Source organism: Bombus huntii, chromosome 14, assembly GCF_024542735.1.
Source record: "Bombus huntii isolate Logan2020A chromosome 14, iyBomHunt1.1, whole genome shotgun sequence".
Taxonomy (NCBI): Eukaryota; Metazoa; Arthropoda; class Insecta; order Hymenoptera; family Apidae; genus Bombus; species Bombus huntii.
Genome location: NC_066251.1, coordinates 11,003,618 through 11,027,772, shown reverse-complemented (window position 1 = coordinate 11,027,772; position 24,155 = coordinate 11,003,618). Strand labels below are relative to the sequence as shown.

General features: G+C 34.0%; 1 protein-coding gene across 4 annotated transcripts in view; it reads right to left on the bottom strand.

The window, feature by feature from the left end:
* Positions 1–7,260: 7,260 nt before the first annotated feature.
* Positions 7,261–24,155, bottom strand: part of LOC126872810 (furin-like protease 1) — a 230,889-nt gene continuing 213,994 nt past the window's right edge. For 3 of the 4 annotated variants that reach the window (XM_050632990.1, XM_050632991.1, XM_050632993.1), the window contains one exon: positions 7,712–9,421. In XM_050632990.1, the coding sequence (XP_050488947.1) occupies positions 8,982–9,421 (440 nt within the window). In that variant the 3' untranslated portion in view covers positions 7,712–8,981. Of the gene's footprint in view, positions 7,409–7,711; positions 9,422–24,155 lie in introns of those variants that run through there. The other variant, XM_050632992.1, reaches the window with a different exon arrangement.

The following is a 24,155-nucleotide window of genomic DNA, read 5'->3' as shown; positions in this document are numbered from 1 at the left end:
TTGGTAGAAAAGTATGGACAAAAATTCTCAAACTACCAAAGGTGTAATTGCACCGTTCACAGTTTTTGAGCATTTCGTATCGAAAGAAAGTCGAGCCGTTTAATGCCGAGATGGAGAAGGAAGAACGAAAAACAGAGCCAGCATACGTTTTATTCTCGTTTTCTCTTTTCCTTTCTTTATACACTTCTTAGATCCTCAGTGCCATCTCACTTATTTATTAACCCCATCCTTCTATTTCTTCTTTGATATATAATCTGAAATTTTTTCAATTCAATAAAGTAATTGATCGAAGACGTAGTACCAGAGGAATTAGGGATGGACCGATCCTTTAGATTCGTCGATTTCAGAATAAAATTATTGTCATAGGGTTGATTCAATTTCATGACGATTCGCACGAAATACGGAATTCAATTCAATTCAATTATTCAAGAGAAGCTTGATGTCAATTGCCCAACATTGATCAACAATTGCCCATATTGTTGTCGCTATATGTATATCTATGTGTCCGCAACAATGGTAAACATATAAAATCTAAAATCTACAGTTTTGGCGAGATCTAACATAGAACTACTCTTGTCAGGAATACAATCTGCTTTTTCTAAGTCAATACTATAATCTTTGGCACAAGCATAAGTTGACGTTATAAAGGTAAGGGATTAATCTTAACAATTCTGATTTTGTATCAGATCCATTATTAATAGGTGAAATTGCTTAGACGTTTAATCTTTGAGAAAGAACGCCCGCGTATTAAACGGCGTTGATAACGCAGGCGCCACGTCAGTTTGAGCGTGGAATTCCTTACTTATTTATATGTACTCAGTTAGTTCGAAAGGACCCTTTTGACTTTACCTCGCTCTAGACTCCCTTCCATTCATTGTAGCTCACCAAAGACTGCATTCGTATTTCTTGAAAAACCTCGACGTTGGATTTTTGCCGACGGCAATTTGACGTTCCCTCGGCATTCGTTTTATGGCCAGATGGAGAAGAATGATCTTAAAGGAGGATAATAGGGTAGAATGAATCTCGGTTGACAAACGTTGTGAAAAATGGAATTGTACATCTGATTATCTTGGAAAAATGATCGATCCTATTAATTCCGTCAGAGATTTCGTTATACTTGGAATTTTACGAAAAGCATGAACGCTTCTGATGTAATAAATGGAAAGAAAACGCCGTTCGGTTAAACGCGTACGCTGGCGAAAGGTGGGTTGTGCACATTTCTACAGAAAAATCTGCATATACGAACTTTTCTTATTATTTCGTTTAAAATCGGTATACATCCTATATAATATAGTGGTCATATGAAACGTATAATCTTCGTTCGTAAAGAGCCGGGTTCTGCAAGGTTGAATAGACGCATATGACTTGAGAATGTTCGACAAGCATAGATATCGGTACGGGAAATTCGCAAACTACGTTCTAGGGTCACAATACCGCATAGCTGGAAAACTTGGGGGACTGAATGAAATGATACGAGTCTCATGAGAACTGTCTCGTAGTAGGTATACCGACGTTTTCCACGTCCTATTGAATAACTCAGCGTTAACATCAACCGCGTCTCGCCAGCCCTCTCTTTGCCCATGTTGCCTCGCGCCCTCTGCCATTTGGGGAATATCGGGACAGAAGCGAGGGAAAGGGAGAATCGATGGAAAAACATTCATTCCCCGACGTGTGAATGTAACGCACGCCAACATTCCTGCGTGTACTAGCCACGCAGAGAATGTTCATTCAATTTCGCGTCTTGTACGTACATTACATTCCTCATCTATCCGAACCAATATGAAACTTTTTTCATCTAATTCCAGTAAGTACCAAAGAAATATTGTTTCCACTTGAAATTTATGTTACGATTTACGAATCTTGTGGCTTACAAATAGCGGTTTCTCTTCCCAGACGTGTCATAAATTCTCCAAAGAACGTTTTCATGTATTTTTTTCTTTTGGGTGGCACATAAATCAAGGATGAACACAAGGGTGGAATAGATTCTGTTTGACTCATTAGACTTCGATCGGATTCAGAATAGATTAAGACGGAGCAAGATATCCAAATATGTCTGATGCTTTATTCTTGCTTCGAAGATTAATTGACGGATTCTCTTTGGGAGCAACTCTTCGTGATTAACCGTGCATTAAATACAGTGACGATTCAACGATATCTGTATTCCAATAATACAATTGTAATTCCCGATCACGAATATAAACATACCGCTTTTCTCTGTTAAAATATCTTTTTAACTAATATTTTAAGATGCTTTGAAATATCTGGAGCTACATGTACTTTTTAATTTTTATCTAATGCAAAATTTTGTAAGAAGCTATTTTAATTTCTTGATGACCGAACAGTGCGCGAAGCAATTATTAGTTTCGATGTACGACATATAATTCATGCAGGCAGCGAAGCTTGAAGGAACGATAGAACCAGGGACAAACGTTCAATGTACTAAATTATCGTTGCGTCGCGCAAGGATCTCGCCAGCGTTTGCAGTTCCACAGTTTCATGGCTTTCGAATTGCGAATTGCGAATTCGGTGCAACTTCGTTTCCATCTCCGTTGTAACATTGTCCGATTCTCCCACGAATGAGAGAGAGAGAGAGAGAGAGAGAGGGCCGAGATGAACGAATACATACGTGTATTACTTGTAGAAACAGGCAGTTATTTGGCTGCATTCAATGTGCAGTGCATACCTCAAATGCAAATACTCAGATAGCCTATTCTGCTCTCTCACGATTCCTATTGTTCCATTACCGCCTGTCCGGTCTTCTTCCAACTATTACAACCGCCTAAGATCGATGACATTCGCTTTCCTTTGAATAACTTTCACAATGGTACATTGTCCGTAACAATGAGATGTTTTTAATTTGATATATCGAATTCAGTACTATCTAATTCCTGTAATACGTTTCTGAGTCGATTAGATTAAAAAAATAAAGCAAATCGATATCGTGTAGTCGGTCAACAGTTAGCTTAGTACGATCGAGATTTCATGATTAATACATGTATATTATACTTGTACAGATATTTGTTCCTCGTTAGTTTAGCACGTAGATGTCATTACGTTAGAAAAGATACATATAGTCTCTTTATTTCTCTTTCCGGCCACGTTAATGTTCTACAACCTTTTCACCTTTCTGAGCATCCCCATTTCCACTAATTTTTAGCCTCTATGGTCTCAGCACTTCCATTGTTATTCTCTAAAAAAGAATATTTTACTTGGTGCAGGAGAAATTATGCCTTCAGTGTCACATCGTTCTTACAAAGCGTTTTATTTCTTTCATTCTTAATGAGGAGCAATAAGGTAAATTCTTGAAACATAACAGTAGATTTCCTTTGAACGTGTTGAATATGTGTATCGTCTAATCGTCTAATATTTAAGAGGGTAATTGTAAACCTTAGTGTCAAGTTATTTATAGCTTCTGGAAGAAGTTAATGATATGTAAAAAGTTATTTAAAACCGATTTTCTGTACGTTAACTTTCCTGAAGTAGTAACAGCATGTTGTTGCGATCAGTGAAATATGGTTGTAGTTAATGGCAATCGATAAGTTTTATGAACCGGACTGTATGAAAGGAACGTAAAAAGATAAATGAAGCAACATTTATTACGCACTTTGACATTTGAGAAAATTTATCAATGATTAATGTTGAATTGGTGGTTAGTTTTTGTTCCATAGATTTATTTGGATGGTAGATATCTTTTGAAATATGAGTATGAAGATAAGTAACATTTTAAATAACGCATACTCGCACTTGAAAATCTCATGACATAAGTTATATTCGTTGAAACTAATATTCGATTATATAAAATGAAAGAATATCCTTTCCATTTAAGTGTTAACATAATTTTTACATAACCTGCGTTGAAAGAAAAGAAATACCTCATCTCTGCAATTGCTATAGTTTTTATTGGTACTTTTGTGTTACTTCAATTTCGTAATTTATCAAAGAAAATTGTTTCCTGGATTCACGGAGGAGTATGATGGAAAATTGCAGGAAAAGCTTGAAGAGTTCCTTACAGTTGGTAACGGTAGCTTTCACTGTACGCTTTTCAATGTATGTTCGTATATACGCATAATATTTCGTAGCTCGGTGATTTTCACACGCAGACGGAAGTTACTTATACATATGTGGTGAAACAAATGAGGGTCTTGCGTCTTGAAGATTTAAAGCTCGACAACGCAGCAGAGAGTTTCAGCATCACGGCCACCACCTCCATCTTCTTTCTCCTTCTTTTTCCTGTTTCTTCTTACCTTTGTCTCGTCTTCGCCTATACTCCTATTCGTCTCTGTTCTGCTACGATCCGAATCTCGACATGAAATAAGATGAGAGTAAATACTCGAAGTCGTCTCCGAGTACATGGGCGTTTGGCACCAAACCAAATTCCACCGGCAGAAGGTATATCATCGCTAGGAAGTGACCGAACATACTTATATATACAGTATCCCTTTTGAAATCATTCTCGTAGCTTATTTCCGAGTGACGACGATAACGATATTACTTCATGGAAACGTTTAAACTGTGAAAAGTAGAACACGAAGATATTTCGCTCTTCAATTAAGTCTTCCTTGTTGACCAAGAGAATAACATGCTTTATACTTATAAAGATGGAATAATTTGTTTCATTGTCTAATTACATTAAGAGAAAATTGGGTAGTTAAAATGGCAAATGATATCTTTAATAAGAAAGGATGTAATTTCGATAAAAGTTGAAGCAATAGAAATTGGTTGAAATCTTTGTTGTTAGGATTAATCGAGTTCACTGATAGTAAAAGAGCCCGATATGTAGCCAGACGCGAATCCTTACATGGTACTTTATATAAATTACTAAAAAAGAGAAGCACAAGTTTTTTTTTATTAATTTTACGTAAGGAAACCTTTACTTTTTTAATTTCATTCGCTTAAAACTTGATAAAAACAAGTTGAAATACATAATTTGAATTCCATTTAATTGTAAATTTGTTATATCTAATTTTTAATAGTTTCGCGGTTAACGGAATATCATTCTAGCGAGAGGTTTCGTGTAAATAATTTATACACGACGTATAACGATACTAACGAGTAATATTGTGGTTTACAATATGCAGGCAAGAGCTCGGTCGTACTGAGATGGTCACTTGCAACAGTTTGCTAATTATCGCCAATTAATCTGACTGTACAGTGTTTATTCATTTGTCATCGTAGCGTGAAATGTGGATACGAATGTTATAACGACGTGTTTCCCGTGTGTTGAATTCGTTATTGATCATTTGGCTATTGAACTTAGCCCACGTGGCTATGGTATATTTTCCATTATTATGGCAATCCTTTAACACTAAACCTACCGGCGCGATTAAATTGACCGCTCTTGCGACTTCTATACAAATTTAACCATATTTAAACTTTATGATATCGCTTCATAATTTCTGAATTTTCCTAAAACATGCATACAGTATATTTTCCGGTAATTAATTTTAGTTTGCTCTTTTATTTTCTGAGAAAAATTTGTACTCTGTCTTGCCTACCGTGAGCGGTCATTTTGACCGCCCGACAAAATATGTTAGTTATTCTTAAAATAAATGCAATCAGTACAAAGAAAAGGCTATTTCAAGGTCAGATGACAAACAAAATCAGTAATAACAAATAATAACAACTGTTACACCCGCTGTTACACAAGATAGCCACCAGCAATCAAGACATATCAATTCAGGTCCATAATAATCCTAAGGAACCGCCACAAAATTTAGCATTTTTTACAGTCTATTGTTACAAACATTTTAAAAGTTGAGAAGTTTCTTAGGGTTATTGCTCATTGCTATAAAACACGGGAAAAGCTGTCTCAACTCCACCCTCGAGTAACCGTTGGTGGAGAACGGTCAATACTCATCAATATTTTCGTATAAATATCGCCGTCACAGATCATATTTTTATTTGCTATTGCCTTTTCGACTATAATACATCTCGGTTTCTAAGTCGATTAGTCGATTTTGTTAGTAAGTCGATTGATCGAATTTGTTATCTCTTAAACGCAGGCAGAAAGCATCTCAGAGTGTTTTGTGTAAAGTTGTTATAAAAGGAAAAATAAAGCATATCAAATTTGACAATAACTTTTGTATTCCGTACATGGTATTATATAAATATTTGCCCTAGAAATGTCATGATTCTTCAAAAAAAAAAAATTATAAAAAAAAAGGATGACAGACATAGAAGAAGACTGTTCAGTGTTATCGTTGACAGCAGAGAGTGAAACTGGGCCCGATGGAACAGTTTGGAAAGATAGATGCAAGTCCCAAACCTGGTAGGACATTAGTTCATAATATTTTTGGGGATATGCTAAACGGCATATAATGAAAGGACAAGTAAAGACGGCATTTTATCTTATCATTGATCACCGTATAAGGGATTATATAATGAAATGTACGGAAGAAGAAGTATTTAGGGTATTGGGGACTAAGAAGGAGCTAGATGCAACAAAACTGCTCTGCTATATGCCCGCGGTGTATATCAGGCAAAAAATTTAAATGTTTCATATTTGTGGAATAAAATTTGGAGACCTGCATTTTTTTCAAAAGCAATGAGCAGGAATGACTTTGCTGAAATTATGAGGTTTATACAATTTGATAAGAAGAGTGAAAGAAGCCAACGTTTACGAACCAATAAATTTGCAATGGTATCTACAGTATGGGGCCAATTTACAGACAATTCACAAAATTGTTATAAACCTAGTGCATACATTACTTTTACATAAAGAATCGCGGGAAAAAAGCCATGCAATAAAACTATCAACAAGTTCAGATTCATTGCTACAAAAAACTTGTCAAGTAAAAAATTGTAAAGGTTACAAAATTACGAAATTTTGTTTAAGATGCGGGAAATATTTATGTGACAAATGTACATTTGATAATAAGATAATTTGTAAAAAATACAACAAAGTTGAATAAGATATATCTCTATATAAATAAAAGTGTAATTCTATTTAAGTCTATAATTGAAATTAAACAAAAGTAAATTTGGACGAAATTTTATGAAGGTTCATCATTTTATATACATTTAGTTATAAATTAACCATTATCTAGGTTAAATCATAAAAACTATTACTTCTTTATGTATGCAAATGTATAATAATAATAAGTAATAATAAGTAAAAATGTATAATAATAATGTATTGCAAATGTTAGTTTGTTTCTATTGAATTTTAAGATTATCTGTTTAATCAACATTTTTTGACGTAAAAGTATAAGGAGATCCGTACTTGAACAGAATTTATCATGTGAATGATGCTTTTATTTAATTTGTATTATTTGAAATTATGTAATACTATTTAATGTTAAGTTTATGCAGTTACATATACCAAAATACTTGTACCGTTGTGTGTTGTATTTAATTCTGTAGTTGTGTTATCGGTAACTTGTTGCATATTGGTCGATCCGTGATTAAGCTGTAAATAAAAATTTAAACGATCATTCATTTCGGAAAAAGATAATTGACGAACGAGTTACTATGTATTTGTTAATTATCGAAGTGATTTAATAACGTTTTATTACATCATGAAAGTATTTTAATCCGTGATCGTATAAAGAATGACTTTCAACAGTTTGATAATGGGACGACAAAGGAAAATCTTAATTACGTTCAATTACATTCCTATTCACATTCCTATTCAATGTAATGTCTGTATGTCTTTGTTTTAATATATAATTTTTTCACATTTATGGAGTTTATTGCAAATGGAAAAGTAAAATACCCGAATGTCTTTTAATTTTATTTTAAAGTTAGTATCTTACATTATATTTGAATAACAATAATAACTAGTTAACTTGTAAACCTTAATAATTAGCTTTAATATTCATAATACTTGTTTGATCTTGTTATGTACATCTAAAAGTCGCTCTAACTGAATAGAAGTGCAACGTTTAAAGTCTTTGGTCGTTAGGAAATGCTACTATATCTTATTCCGTCTTATATCTTTAATGTAATTTACGTAAGTAGCATCGCATGGTAATTTCACTGGTGTATAAATTACAATGTGCTCTATGTAGTGAGAAACTCGGTTAGAAAATTGTGTTACAGTTAGTTACAGAGCATAATGCAATTTTAATTTTGATTATCGACGAGGACAAGACATTAGACGGTATAATTTAGTTCATTCCCGTAACGATAATCGAAAATCGGCTTAATTATTAACTGTTAATTAGCTGAGAACCCAAACTTACTAAGCGTATTTGCATTGCGATACGTTTTATTTGTATCGCGATTAATTATGACTCGATCAAGAATTTGGCCACTTAAGCATCAAATTTAAATTCCGGGCATGAATTTTAACTTTAATTTTACTCTTAAAGAAATTTTTGATTTCGAACACACAAATGCATTTGGAATGGTTTAATTTGGTTAAATAACTCGATCACATTGAGTTACGCCTATTCACTCTCTATGTTATTAATTCTATCTTTCTTTACTTCATCGTGTTATTGGTGAGATTAAAATACAGCGTGTTAAAAAATAATGATCTAAAACGTTTGTTTTTAAATATTCTGCATATTTTCTCGAAGCATCACAATGTAGATAAATGCATTATCAAATTCGATTACATTAACTCGATCGTTTCTCTGCATCCATAACATTCACCGGGAGATCACTACCAACTTATTAATTCATGCTCGTCAATTGGAATGTGTCAAACAGAAGGACGGAATCCTCCCGAGTACCGCCACTGCTTAAAATATTGTTAATGTCATTAATGTCACTAGTAATCCATTGTTGAAACATTAATTATATGACAAACAATCACATCGAAATTTCACAACAAACCGGTAATCACGTGCTTGTTGATTCCTAGTTCCTTTTATTTTCTCTCATCCTCCACTTTCTCATCGAAAAATCTCTTGAGCGTGTAATCTTTTGGATTTCATGTTTCTCTTTCCCCTCGACCGTCCACAGATTTATAGCATTACACTCATTTTCTAATTACACAACCAGCATCGGTTGCTGTTTATTTTCATCCATTTTCTTTATTCACTATCAGACGAAGAGGCATTTTCTTGTAACTTATCTTTATGTGCGTCTCCATTACTTGTATACGAGACTTTACTATATCCGTACATTAACGAATTCCTCCTTCGCAAATACCATTTGACAGCCACGTATAGAATTATCAAGGTGAATACGACGATATTGATCGAGAACAAAATGGTCATCTGATAAAACCATAGGGTGGAGTGCATCGTCCACGAAAGCTCGCGAAGGATGCATACAGACTCGCCAAGGTTCATAGAAAGCTCGGCATCCTCGTGACAACTGGTGCACTCGGTATTCGAAGATCCTGAACAAGTTAGGCAGGAGTAATGGCAACTGGAGCAGACTGCCTTTGTCTCGTCAGAAATGCCGTAAGTTCCAGTTGGGCACTTGTACACGCAGATCCCATTGTTGTAGTACCAGTTCAGCTTACACTCTGGAAAATTACATAGGGTCTTTGACAATCTTCCATTCTTTGATTCTGTGTATGTGGGATATCTTGTTGAGTGTTGGTTCGTTTTAGTTCTGTGCGTGTGTTCTTACGATATGCCGAATAGCCTCGAAGACGAATGACAATGGTGAATTTATTCGTGGTAGGTTTTAATTTACCTTGTAAAACATCTCGATCTTCGTTTTTTCGATTTAAACAAATTTTGATAAATATCTTTTATACAGAAAAAGCATAAAGAGTTAGTAAATTTGGAATGAGCAATTCGTAATCACGTGAACGCTTCTTAGTCGATCTGTAAAGTTTTCAAATTATCCTGCAATGTAATTTGAATTTTCAAGTAATGTGCTTACTGAGAGTGAATTTGGAACAGTCTTCGGATAGGAGGTAGGTACGTTTAGAGCATCTTGATAAAGTTAATACCAATGTTGGTAAACCTATGCTCAACGGGAAACAACCGAGAAACCTGAATTACTGTTACAATTAATGGCGATGGAAACCGGAAGCGTATCTGATTCCTTGCAGCTTAGTTTCCCACATATTACCGGAACCTACCTTCTCCGTATTTAATTAATTTCATATCCAAGGCAAACATTTTTCCAACAGAACTGTCATCCATAGGTTGCTCATGGATATTTTGATGTTACTTGTGTGTTATTTTGTGTTCGTGTAGTTCGAGATGTAGGTACTTTAAATGTAGCTCTTATGTTAAGGAAAGTTACGTTAGAAAATTTTTCTACTTAAATATAAATATAGTCTACAACTAAGTACATAAGTATATGTGTGATAAGCGATATTCTATATTATAAATAAATATACATTCACTGTGTATTAGGCCTTGGTGAATTTTATCATAAACGCAGTAAACGATTTTTTTTTAATTTTTATGTTATGGATACTTGTCACATTTTGTAAAGACAGATATTCAAAGCATATCCGGATTTTACGAATATATTCGCCCAGCCCTAATGTAAATCTATTTTGACATTTATTAAATACATATCACTATTTGCGTTATCTTTTAAAAAAACTAAGCACAGAAGATAAAATTATAAATTATTAATTTTGCCAATCATTATTTAACGTAACTATAAAATAATATAAGGGTGCATGCTGAAGCATATATTTACTACGACATTTGAACGTCTTCCTTTAAGTTTAACAAGATACCAAATTTGTTTTCTTATGATCGAATGAAAAGGAAATACTTGCAGTTTGTAAATTTTTGAAAAGAAAAAATTACTAGAACACATTGTCGAAAATATTTAAATATAAAGTTCTCGATTCAAATCTGTATCTAGACATATTTCTATACAGATGCGCATTAAAATCTCTCAGAAATAAAAATCTTTGCGTCTTGTTCAACGCTGAGCATAAAATTAATCTCGTTAATATTGAATTCATTAATAATTCAGCAAGCAATAAAGCATAAAGAAAATGTCATTCCCGCAAAGAACAACTAGTTCAAGCACTATACAAGGAGCAAAAAAAAAAAAAAAAGAAAACGGTGGAAAAGCAAAATTATTAATAAGACTTTTAGTGGAAAAAAGAAAGTTTAATGAATCGAAGTGAGTTGAATCCAGGCAAGTTGAATATAGTAAAGTAAGTAACATAATCAAAAGTTGAGAAAGTGTTTATCAAATTGTATATTATTAACACACTAATTCTGATATCTTCCATCAGTCACAAAATTAAATCTCTACACTTAGTAAACATTTCTATTTCTGAACAAAAAAAGAAACATTGATGATCCGCGTTAATATTGCCTATGATTCGAGATACTTGATTCAAACCAGAACAATAAATTATAACCAGAGGATATAAATAGGAACATTATAGAACGATAGAGAAGTAAGACTCACCGTGCTGGTGAAGCGATCAGGGATAGGTCTTTTTATTTTGATTGGTTGTACGTGTGTGGTTGTGGATGTGGATGTGGTTGGTGATGGTGGTTGGTGATGGTGGTAGTTGGCTGGTCTGAGAAAATCCGCACCGCAACTCGCCCACGGAGAGCCCAAGTACCTAAATACGTTTTCAGAACCTGCTATGGAGTAGAGGGATAAAGCGACACGTGACACTTTAGGACAAATCTTTCTTTTTTAGTTCCGTCGAAGAAAAGAGAATTCAATTTTGATCTCCTGGATAAGCGATCACAATAATCTTTCCACTTTACTCGGATGGTTCTTAGGATTTCTTTTCTCTTTTCTTTTTTTTCTAAGAAAACTCGATTTATCGCGTGCAAATTGCTCCCAAAGTTTTCGTGAAACTTATTTTCTAAACTACGCGCGATCACGAACTCTTTTATCGATTGAATTTTTTAATCTTTTTTTCGATTTTTCAATCATCCTTTAATTTTCCAATTGATATAGTAGAGTCATAAATGGTCATGTTATTACAGAGATACTTTGCCGTTTACGTTACCTATTTGTGGGACGTTAAAAAGTTTATCTGCCAGACAGGACTATCGCAAATATTTGTTCAGTTCGAGGAAAGTGAGCAAAATACAAAACACATGCGAGATATGAGAAAGTAAAGTTGGAAGGATACAAAAGAAAGAGACAGTCGTAGAAATTGAATGCATCATTAGAAATCAACAAAGCGATGCCAGATTTGGAATAAAATTTTTATATGTATAAGTAATCAAGTTTTATGGAAACGTAATATATTGGCATACAAAGTGCGCGTTATGTTGATTGACATATAATTTATCTCAACTGTTTATGCGATAATTGCTGACGATCTTATTATTAGAAGAAACAAGAAATGAGAAAATTAATTAATGGTCGGATTAAAATTGCATTATTTCAAGAAACACTATATTTTCTTTAGTGTCAGTTATTTTTTTATGAAAATTAGTCTAGGTAATGTGCAACTCGTTAAACATAAATCTATAAACATAGATTATTATCAGAGTTTAGAAATTTTGAATCAGTTAATATGTAGAACGAGACATTAAAAATTGTATACATATATTACACATATTAAGAAAATACCAATGTACCATGTGCTATATATATTATAACATAATGGCGAAACAGTCACTTGTGCAGGAAAATCACATGCAAAATTGTGCAATGGTAAACCCATTTAACAAAATCTTTCACAGAAGCTTTGAAGATTCAGTGACGTACCAAATTTACGAAGTACAGAGTATGGACAAACTTTGTAATGAAATATCATATTTGGAAAGAAATACTCTAGATACAATCTGACGTTTAATCATCTCTACGACAGTGTAAAATTCGAAAATGAATCTTGCCAATGATGACAAAGAACTGAAAACTTGGAATAATTTATATGCATAGTTTTATATGTATGTATATACAAGATTTCGTTAACCAGAGCTATTAGGTAATGTTGTTTAACTAGGCGCATTGCTAAATATTTTAATTATTCAAATGCTGGTATTATAGAGACCTTCTCAGAGTTCATGTTAAAGTTCACTGAATTATTCATGAAGTGCAAGCAGAAAACTTTCTGTATACACGAAAGTTAAATTAAAATCTATTTCTCTGTTAACTTTTAACTGATCCACCCTTGTGTAGCGTTTCCCATCTCCTGTGTCTCCGGTACTCTCAAATCTTCCCAGATCCCTTCATTAGCATTTAGTTTTCGGCGAGGTTTATCGCAAGTGGATGTTTAAATCCGTTCTTGATAACGCAATTAGTGGAAACGTTAGCGTACCTTTGGCTAACGTATTTATTAATAATATCTTGAAACGCGTAACCAATAGTTGATTAACAGTACTATGAATTATAAGTAATAAATTAATTTCCAATGGTACACAATTTGAGTTTGCTTCGCTTATAACTAAAAAAAATACATTATTGAATGCAAGAAACCTATGAACATTCGTAATTAAATTTCATTTGAGATTTCACTTTAAGATCTCAAGAAAAGTATGATAGGACATTAAGTAATCCAGTGTAAGGTATTTCATCAAATATTTCGTACGTTTTTCTATTTTATTCTTTTGCGTATGAAATATTCAACGCTAAAGCAAAGAAACAGGTGTTATGTTACAAGTTTTTAGGTATCTTAGCTTTATAATACGATTCGCTTTAGCTATGAACAGTTCTTACAAAAGAATCACTTTTCATGCGACGATAAAATTCAGATCACATAACCACATAAAATTAAACATGCAAACCAATTATAGAGCTTTAGAACGTTGTCCACCATCCACAGAAAAATGGACAGAAGCATGCTTTATCGACACATACCTGTTTTCCCAATAAATAAAGAATCAGATTAGTGATTGCATCCTAGGGTTAATTAAATTATTAACATATCGAAGTAAGCTTTCTTTTTCTTTTCTTTTATAGAAAAATATCACTCGAGATGAATAACGTCTGGTAATATCTTGTTTAGGATATTCTCCTCTTTTAATTCATCCATGATATACAAATTTCAATGTCGCATATAATGATTCATAGTAGTTGCAATTACTTATACAATATATTATGTATACGTGTACATAAATGTACGTGGCAAGCCCTGAACGCCTTTTTCACCGCCGATTCTCTTCCTTCTCGTCGTTTTTTCATTGTATCACATTGCACAAAAAGGGTGTCACGAAGCAGAGCTTCGTTTCCTTTCCCGTCTAGTGACCTTTGATCGTTGTTTTACGGCTGAACAAGACGAACGAACGGGAAAGAAGAAAATGGCACGAGGTTGTGGACAAGTCAGGCAACCTTACATCTCGTTCTTCTTGTCTCAGAACTCTATAACTTAGGATATGTCGCCTTTTCAAGCAAAGATACATTTTACATTACATACAAACATTTACAATAGATACATTAACAATATGGTGGACCAAGCCCACTGCTGGACAGTTCCGAAGATCCGATTTGATAGAAATATTCGTTTAAGGAGTTTCATGGTTGGAAAATTAACCCTTGGACGGTAATGACTTGGTCATCTTTTGACCCAAACTAAGTAAAATTTCATTCTTTAAAATAATTTTCGGAAGACAAGAAGTTATGAATATGAATTCTATTCGAAAAATATATTTATCTATCATATTTTCGTTGCAAATTTACGAAAATTATAAAAGTATACATAAGTATCGCATAACAAAAATTACAAAATCGAATTTCTAGCTATTAATATATCTTTTCTTTTCAATGCCACGATCATTTTGACATATTAAAAATGCATTTCTTCGATTTTTAAATGATCCAACTATAACCGAGCGAGGGTTAATAAAATAGAATTTCGCGATGGCAGGTTATATCATTTAACTATAAAGTTTCGAGACACGCACGCACGCACGCACACACGCACATATTTAAAACACGTTGTTAGTATAATTTCTACAAATCAGAAATTAAATACCGATGCGTTGGAATATTTTCTGGGAAAATTGTATCTTTTCGTTAATTAACGGATTAAGTATTTCTTATTTTTTGTAATTCGATTTACGCTAAGAAAGACATTCGTTAAGTACAAAATTACGTTATGAAAGCATTTCGAAAAATGTAATAAATAAGGAAAACATGATTTAGGATATTATTGATTACGATAAGAAAGGTACGAGTAAAATGTAATTTGTCATCCGCGAAGCAAAATGGATCGCGGTTGTACGAAAGAATTTCATTTCTTCATTATTAAGCGAGAAATTACGAAAATTATCATTCCAGAAATAGTATTCAGACGAAGGAAATTTAATCTTCGTAGTAGTAAAAAAGATATTTCACGGTTTAAATTGAAATATGCCTTTCTCAAATGCAAATTATGATACGCATTTATCATTGGCTATGATCGACGTGCGTCGAGATCAGCTTAATATATCCCTCCTATTATGTCGATATCTATTTCGTTCGTTACACGTGAAATATAATTTATTATTGTCATACAAAAACCGCACACGACGATTTAGTAGCATTAAATTTATTCTTACCTCAGATCACGTTGCAAAATACTAAGGATCGATTTTATCAAGCTATTAAGTACTTGAACATGATCACGATGTTAGCACTTTGTTACATTGTAGTATGTTACTTTCGGATCCCTCGAAGTTCTCATTCATACAGTACGAAGTTTTATTAAGGAGGAATATTTACCATGAAACGCGTGATCTTTAATAATATATTACGAAAAATTTATACTATTTTTTCTGTTGTCACTTTACAGCTATCATCATATTCATTCGTGTTTTAGTACTATTGAAAAATTTTTTTAAGGAAAGATGTCTTCTCATAGTTTTCATATATGGTCTTAGTTATTCTGCTTGGTCGAAACTAAGGCCTATATAACTAAGGCTTATAAGAGTAGAATACGCCTCTTAACAAAAAATTTCTGAGCCACTGAAGGTTCGATCTTTGCTTTAAAAGTATGAAATCGGCATAAACGAAAGGATTTCGCGGAATATCGAAAATTCAACTGTCCAGCCGTGTCGTCCGAAGTATTGTACATCTTGGAAGATATTTTTCACACCTGAACGAATCGAAACATCCAAAATCCTACATAGTACTCACTTTTATATCATTCATATCCCTTATACATGACTATCATCAACACCCCTCCACGTTGATTAGAATAATTGACTCTTATTGTAAGAACCCAATATACACGTATAGTCGGGATGTACTTTCGTTTCTTAGGATTCGAACTTGTTGAGTCCACTTAATTTAGTCCACTAATCCTTAAATCATTTATCTCATTTCTGTTGCTATCTTTTTCTTTTATTTTCTTTCCTTTTCTTTCCTTTCTTTTCTTCTTTTCTTTTCTTCCCTTTTCTTTTTCAGGAAAGTTAGACCTTTTAATCAATTGTTTTAAAGCGTGAAAAATTTTTGGTGAATCCTTATTGCGTTGGAATTTATTTCGATGGGCTAGTATAATTTTCGAGATCAGATCCAAGATTCTTTCACTGGATGCTTTTTCGACTCGAAGTATGTCTTTTTGAGGTTCTCTCGAAAGCAGAAATTTATTCGAGATATTTCATAAAATTCTATGAAATCTTTGGGACGTTACGAAACACATAGCAAACATATATAAAATAGAATTATTGCGTTTTAATTTTGACGATTTTTCATCGATTCGGTCGCCGAAGTTTAGTACATATTCCATTTTGATCGTGATTAACGTATGATTCATGTCGGAGGAACGATAGTCGATGACTTTGTTGTTAAATCATTTCGTGTGTGTTTGATTCGTATCGGTATTTCGTCCATTATTGCACGTATATACACAATTATTATACATTAATATATGGGTGTACACACACACACAACACACGTACACACACGCACACATACATGCACACGATTAAATCTCCATAAATCAAAATTTTTACTCGGATGGTTGTGAAGTATTATAAAACATTGAGTTTGTTATCCACGAAAAGAAATTTACATTACCATGCACGATTTGAAGCGTAAATTGAATTTACAGTGGATTATTGGGAATTTAATGAGCAGCAGATACATACGTAATGGTACAGAGGACTGTTGAAAGTATCGAAAAGATAAAAAATAATTTATTGCAGATACTTAATAATTAATTAATAATCTGATTTATGATTGTCTGGAAGCAATTCTATAATTGTAAGAGAAATGAAATTTTTATAAATAGAATAAAATTATCAATAATCATGTTATTGAAAAATATCTCGTATTTCGTACATTCTTATACTCATTACGTATGGCTCTCTTATCCGAATTATTGCATTGTACTGCGTTGTAATACCTATACAACTGATAAATTAAAAGCTAAATATACCTATTCGGAATTGTAGCTCCTATTTTTAAATGATCACGAATGTGTAAACGATTCTGAAGAACAGATTATCTTTCCTAACTCGTTTCTAAGTACACGCGAACGAAAGCTAAACGAATATATAACGATCTCTTGCAAAAAGCGTCAATTATTAATATATATATTTATATATGTATATGTATGGAAGCGTATTTTGTGGTTTTATTTGTCGCGATTATTTCCACGCGATCCACGACACATCGTTTGTTAATTTCTTCGTACGTGAATTTTCTTTTAGACGAATGCTGTAATAACGTTTTAAACACTTTGCCTTAGTGTGAGAGTCCAAAGAGAGAATTTCGAGGAACTGTTTGTGCGTCTATGGTAACTATTATATTTGAAAACCTTATGGGAAGAACATGACAAACCTATTTTTGTTGATTTTCTGCATCTTATGTTAATTGAATACAAGAATTGTTTTGATAATATATGAAAACTGAACGAAAAACCTATCACGTTCTTCCTGTGATCTTCTTTTGGTATCGATGAATCGTCATAAGTACAACGTGAAGTGACTGATTCACAGAGTGTGCTTGAGCACAGGCTCGTCAGCTTATCCGGTCAAATCATTCGCTAAAAATTGTCTAACTACAAAACGCATAATAACACGAAACTAGAAATAGAGTAACATTTACACGTCAAACTGGAATTATCATTGCCTTCGTCTCGCCTTCCATCGCTCTTTGTCAAATATATGTTTGATTACTTTCATCAGCATGGAATTCACCAGCGTTTCGCGAGGACAATGATAAATCTGAGACATTTAAACCGTAAATATATCCGCTCGAGAGAGTATTATATTAGGCAGCGCATTCGCCTTGACATCGTTGCGATTTCCAATAATTTTTATATGGTCAAGAAGTTTCAAAAGATCAAAGCTCAAAGCCAAACTGTTAGTTCAAAAGGTATATGATTTGAGAAACGGGACGAATCAAATGAAGTTGATTTAAAATTCCACTCATCGGCCAGCATGTTCATTCCAGTGAACAAATCAAGGTTCTGTTTTTTCTCAATGAAAGTTCACGGTCAACTCATCACCCAATTCGAAAGTTAAAATTGAAAGTAGAACTCTCGAGCACGGATGAAAAGCTTGAATTTAATATGGCTGTACCTTCGCGATGAAAATGATATGTGCTTGATAGCGTATGTACCCGATGGATCGCGCTGGATGCATTTGCGTTAGGTGAAAATGACGATAACAAGTCGTGCATCTCGCGCCGATGTTGTACAGCATCTGGTTACAATGATATGATTCGCAATACAATATAATAACAAATAACAAATAGACGCTACTTCTGCTAAACAGGCGAAAAATGATAACGATCAAAGGGATTGCAGTAATAAGGGGTCAGCACCACTATACATATACTGTATAGGATCTTTTCAATTTTTCAAAAAGAATCGGACCACTCAATCGAATTGCTCAAATTATCAGAAAGTTGACCCTCTTTGCCTGCAATTCTTTCGATCAATGATTAAGCGTTGATAGAGACCTGCCTTCTTTATTATCTACTAAAAAATATATTAACACTAGTTCGATGTAGCTTAAACGAACGAATAAAGGAACCATTGTCGATGTAAGAAAATAAAATAGGAAAATAAAGTGTATTTGAGAAAAAGGATCGAAGAGATTTTGTAAGGATAGGAGTACAAAGAAAATTATGGAAGAATATCGTTTTGTGTTTTCTGATGCGTTATTATTGTTATTCATGAAACTCGTTTCTTTTCTGGGATTCTTTGTGTTATATCGTTAGACCTTCTCGAGTCTGTAAAAGTTGTTTGTTACGAAACGGTTATTTTATACGACACGATATTTTCCAAGAATCGAGTAAAAATAAATTAATGCTTGCGAGATAGATTTCAAGAGCGTATCTGCGGTAAGTAACAAATCTGCATGTAAAACGCGAGATTCGATCACAGACAATAATTGAATGTGACAGAATGTATTTTTGTATCATGCGATTTGTGCGTTTCAAAGTAAACGAAACTGAAAATATTCTTTTTTGCACGATAGAAAGAAAGACAGCTAATTTTCAATATTACTTCGATTAGGACATATAGGACGTTCTAGTTTTGTCCAGCCAAACTTTTTTTCGGTATAACTTTGAAAGGAAAATTATATCGAATGGAAATTAACAAGTATGATGAATCGTTACAAAAAATCGACGATCGGTTCACTGAAACGGAACAAATTGAAATTAAAATTGAACTTTACAGATCCTTTCCTTATTTGCATCTGTGGAATACGTTGAAAAGGTTTGGATAGAAAAACGCTGTGCCATAGCGAAGAGAACAAAATAATTTACACATAAATTATTACGACCTAACTTTAATAATAATAGCTATAAAGAAAATATATCGATATTATAGATAAATTTCACTAGATCCATTATTTTGCTAGAATTTAAAGTAACAACGTTAAACTAAGTTATCACGTATTAGAAAGTTAAGATCGATATGTAATAATGAAACTAGACGTATATATTGCCACGGTCAAGAGAAAAAGAAATTCGCTTTAGTGCGAGTCGTTCCTCCGTCGTGGAGTTCTCTATTTGATGAAAGAAGGGATTGCTGGTATTTACACCATTTGATTCTTTGCGGTTGACCGCTAGCGAAGCCAATTAACGTCAAACTAGGTTGTTTTAACTTTTGTCGGGCCTGGCTCTTTTTTTATTTTATTCTCATCGTCTAAGCGGCCATTCAATTCTCTCGTCGAAATATCTTTGTATGTTGCGTATCGTTTGCTTTTCTCGACAGAATTTTTCCCGACAGATTTTTGGATATGTACTTCAATTTTCTCTCTCTTCGGTAACTTTTGACGGAATTCAATAACTGCTGGATCATTATGAAACACGAAGAGAAATAATCGATATCTAAAAAATTAAAATTATTTCAACTTTTCAAAAAAGAAGATATGTCTTGGTTACAAAAGCACATTTTTCTTGGCACCCTATAAATATAATTTAGGATTCTCCAAGAGAAACTCACTTAATCACATCGAATTTTCGAAGAGAAAATTTCTATAGTAACATTTCATAGTTTAGCGAGCAAATATTTTTTCCAAATATATCTTTCGGTTCATTTATATAAACCACTAAAAAGATTGGTAAATTACATTAATCGTCTTATTACTTTCATTACTTTCTAACCGATATTTCTCGTATCTTCATTAACTACATGATACACGTTCCTATGTGTATATGTATTTATGAAATATCGAACTGGTACTGCCAGCGAGTAAAAGGTTCTTATTGCAATCAAGGCAGTGTTTTAATTAAAATTTTCGCCGCTTACTCATGGAAATTAATTTCACGAATTTCGTTATACGACCAGAGCATTGATGATTTTGTATTTATTCTCTCATCTTGGCGGAATCATGATTTCATAAAAATGAAAAGAGCATAAAGAGGTTAGTTTATGAGCATCTGCAAGCAATTAGTGTATTTTGGGACCAAAACTCCGAATTAAACGATCTCTTCTGTCTTGATTAGTGGTGAAACCACTTCAATGAGAAAGGACCCATTCTGATGTTAGCTCGTCTTGTGAAACGTTTGCAAGCTTGAAACCAAGAGATTACGTTCAAGGGGCATAAATGATGTCCCTTGTCAACGGTAGGGTAACTCCAGTTCCATGCAGTTAACAAAATATTTGGAACAGTCTCTGTACATTGTGGATTACTCTCCTAATACATCAAGGATGATTTTCCATGATGACAGCCCTTTTGCCATTCCAATTTTCACGCGTTATATTTGATCAAACAAGAACGCTATTCTTGATATCATTCAGTATATTAAAGATTGTAGAATATTAAAGAATATTAAACATTTTAGAATACAAATTCGGTCGAAAAATTGATTTGAAAATACACAATAGTATATTTTTAAACATTCCGCAGCCTTTTCTTCTTGTACAATTTCAACAAACAATCAGCATCTCTTTTGTTTCCATTTTCATTTATTTAATGCAGAGAATCGAATCATCGATCGTTACACAAACATCGATGGAATGTAATAAATAGTTTTTCTTTTCTCGAGTGAACAAATTATAGTACATAAAACGATCATAGGCTATATTTTTCTTCCCACGTTTTTCGCCCGAATCAGTTTTGATAATCTTCTAGAATTAGTTATTCGATGAATTATTCGTAATTAAATTTTCTCTTTAGCATTATTCATAGAAACATATTGCATATTGGATAATTACTTTGTCAAGTAATTTGTTAAATATCAGTCCTCGTCTCGACAAACTTTTTAATCACTATTCAACCGTTTCGATATTCCGAGATGTTTGATAAATATCTTCGAATTTTCCATGAAATCTAGACTTCAATGTTTACGTTGTCAGAAATAAATTGTTGTTACCTCGTGTAACTGATGTCTGATAATTCACGTTGTTCAACGGCGAAATGTTTTCGCAACGTGTAATCCCTAATCGCAGTATACATTAGTTTTACAAAATATCAGTAAAAGTCTGCGAAAGTACTGTTAAAGGCAATTTACACTAACACGATGGTAATATTGAATAAATTCTACGAATGACTTTAAAAGCCTGCGTGACTATCACGTGACATTCATAGTACAGATTATCGTCCGGATTCAACGAAGGCAAATTCAATTTATAACAAATTCATAATTACTTTCACAATAAAATCGTTGCAGAACATATATCTGTCGTTCGAGTAATTAGAAGTACTAGACCTATATAGTTACCGATAGATCTTTGAGAGTTCCACGAAATTGTAGATATTTAGCGAAGTAACATGTAGTGCTCCGTTTAGAATCGAAACTGGGAGGGAAAGGGGAGAGAGAGAGAGAGAGAGAGAGAGAGAGAGAGAGAGAGAGAGAAAGAGAAGAAAGGATTTCGCTGTTACATAAATATGTACTTTACAGGTCAGCATCTAGTCTTATGTATCTTCTTCTCGGCTGTTTGCATCAGCCGGTCGTAAACGCTCTGTTACCTTCTTGTTTCCAGCAGTGTTGATAGCCCCAGCTGCTGTTCCCCTCTCTTTAGGTAAGCAAAGTTGCAGAGACAGACAGGGAGAGAATTCGACAGAAAAGAAAATGAAGCAAAGGACAGAAGGAAAGAGCAAGATAAAAGTAAAACGTTTGGAAAAAAGCGGAGAAGTGGAAAGGAAAGAGATGAAAAAGATGCGAAGAGAAACTCTTTGGAACACGTTTGGTCGTTTCATCGATCGATATACTCAAAGAAACTATTGTTGTTAGGCAGACATCGCTAGTATTACCAAATGATTAAACTATATTTCCCTGTTCTCCTTTTTCGAATTTTCCTGGCAAATTTTGCTCGCCTGTGCGCACCACACTTCAACTTATCAAACGATTAATATTTTCTACGCACAGTCGTCGTTCGAGCGTTTAACATTCACCGTTTCTTAGTTTTAGGCTGGTTTACTAGAAGATTGATGTATACAAATCTTTGCTCTTTGAATTGAAACTAAGTGAGTCCAAATTTGTGAAGGGCAATGTACGTTCGTAACAGTTGGATATTAATCGCGTACGAATCGAATCTCAAAATTTAAATAGCTAGATTATTTCCATCGAATGTTTGCGATAAATGGATTATGCAGTCGAGTAGCTTCTAATGATTAATTGGCTGTTTAGGAAATCGAGTGGGAACGATTCTGCGGGATGTGATTTTATCGATGAAGATAGAGTAACGCGATGGTTACGCGAGGTAATTTCGCCAGGATCTGTCTGCGTGAAGTATCGAGTCGAACTTCACTGCATGGGCGCGATCTATCGATGTTGCATCTCTGTAGTGGCAGTTTCGCGAATTGGTTGTTTTTGCATTACGTAGAAAAGTGTCATCGGATGTTTCTGAACAATGTGGAACGTCATATCGAACGTGGTTATTTTTTTGCTGAAAGGAAATAATTTTATTTTCAATCGCACTCAGAGAAAATCGAGATCGATCTCGGTGGATAGATCCTTCGTTAAAATTCATGCTGGTAAAAGCGTAACTCCGTGTTCTTTTGAAAATAGTGGCTAAAATAGTAGTTAATGGAATAGAGAAATTTCAGAAAAAAGAAACTTTGGTATTTCTAAAGCTAACCTTCTTCAAGAGTAACGGTCGGAACTGAACAGTCATCGAAAAATAGCAGAGTTTACTTTTTCCCGCGTAGTTCGATTAAAAATGATTATCGAAGCGTATCGCTTTCAGAGAATATATATGACCGATCGAATATCCATTTTAAATAATTCATCGGTATGAAAAATCAAGAGGCCGCTGCATATTCAAAAGAATCGAGTTATAAATGTTCCAATTCGACGAGGTCCCGATCGTCAAATCGATTTTCTCATATGCTCGATCCGCCAGCTATCGCTCAATTACAGTCCGAACTCTTCCCTATCGAAAGAGACTGTTGTTTAGAGCTTCTCTTGTACGTGCAGACAAAACTCTTTCTACACGCATACTCTTCTTACACGATGATAGAAATTCTCATACACGACACTTAATTGGACTAAATCCTAACCCTAGAACGACATACGTTAGTGAGCGAATTGGGCGTCCACTCGAGAAATCATGGTGGACAAGGCCCGTAGGACATTTTAAGCTCGATGTTCGGCACATCATTAGAGTTCTTTCTCCGGACGGGCAGAAAAAAGCGTCTAGGAGAAAGCGGAGTTGACACGACGGTCGACAATGTTTTATCATCGAACGACGATCATCTTCGACTCATGTGGTTAGGGAAATCACAAACACACAACATTGTTCGGGCGAATCGCGAGCGTCGACACTTGGCTCGAGCTCTCGTTTTCTCATTTCAAACTGTGAACTGAGAGGGCAACACGTCGATGTAAGGATATTATCATGAGCACCATGGAAACCCTGACGACCTGTCAATCGCTAAGCTCTCTCCGAAAGTGGCCATTTTTACGCGCGACAATGTCGTCGTCGTTGAGAATGAACCCGAGGTGTTGTCAGCCACCTCGAGATCACTTTCGTT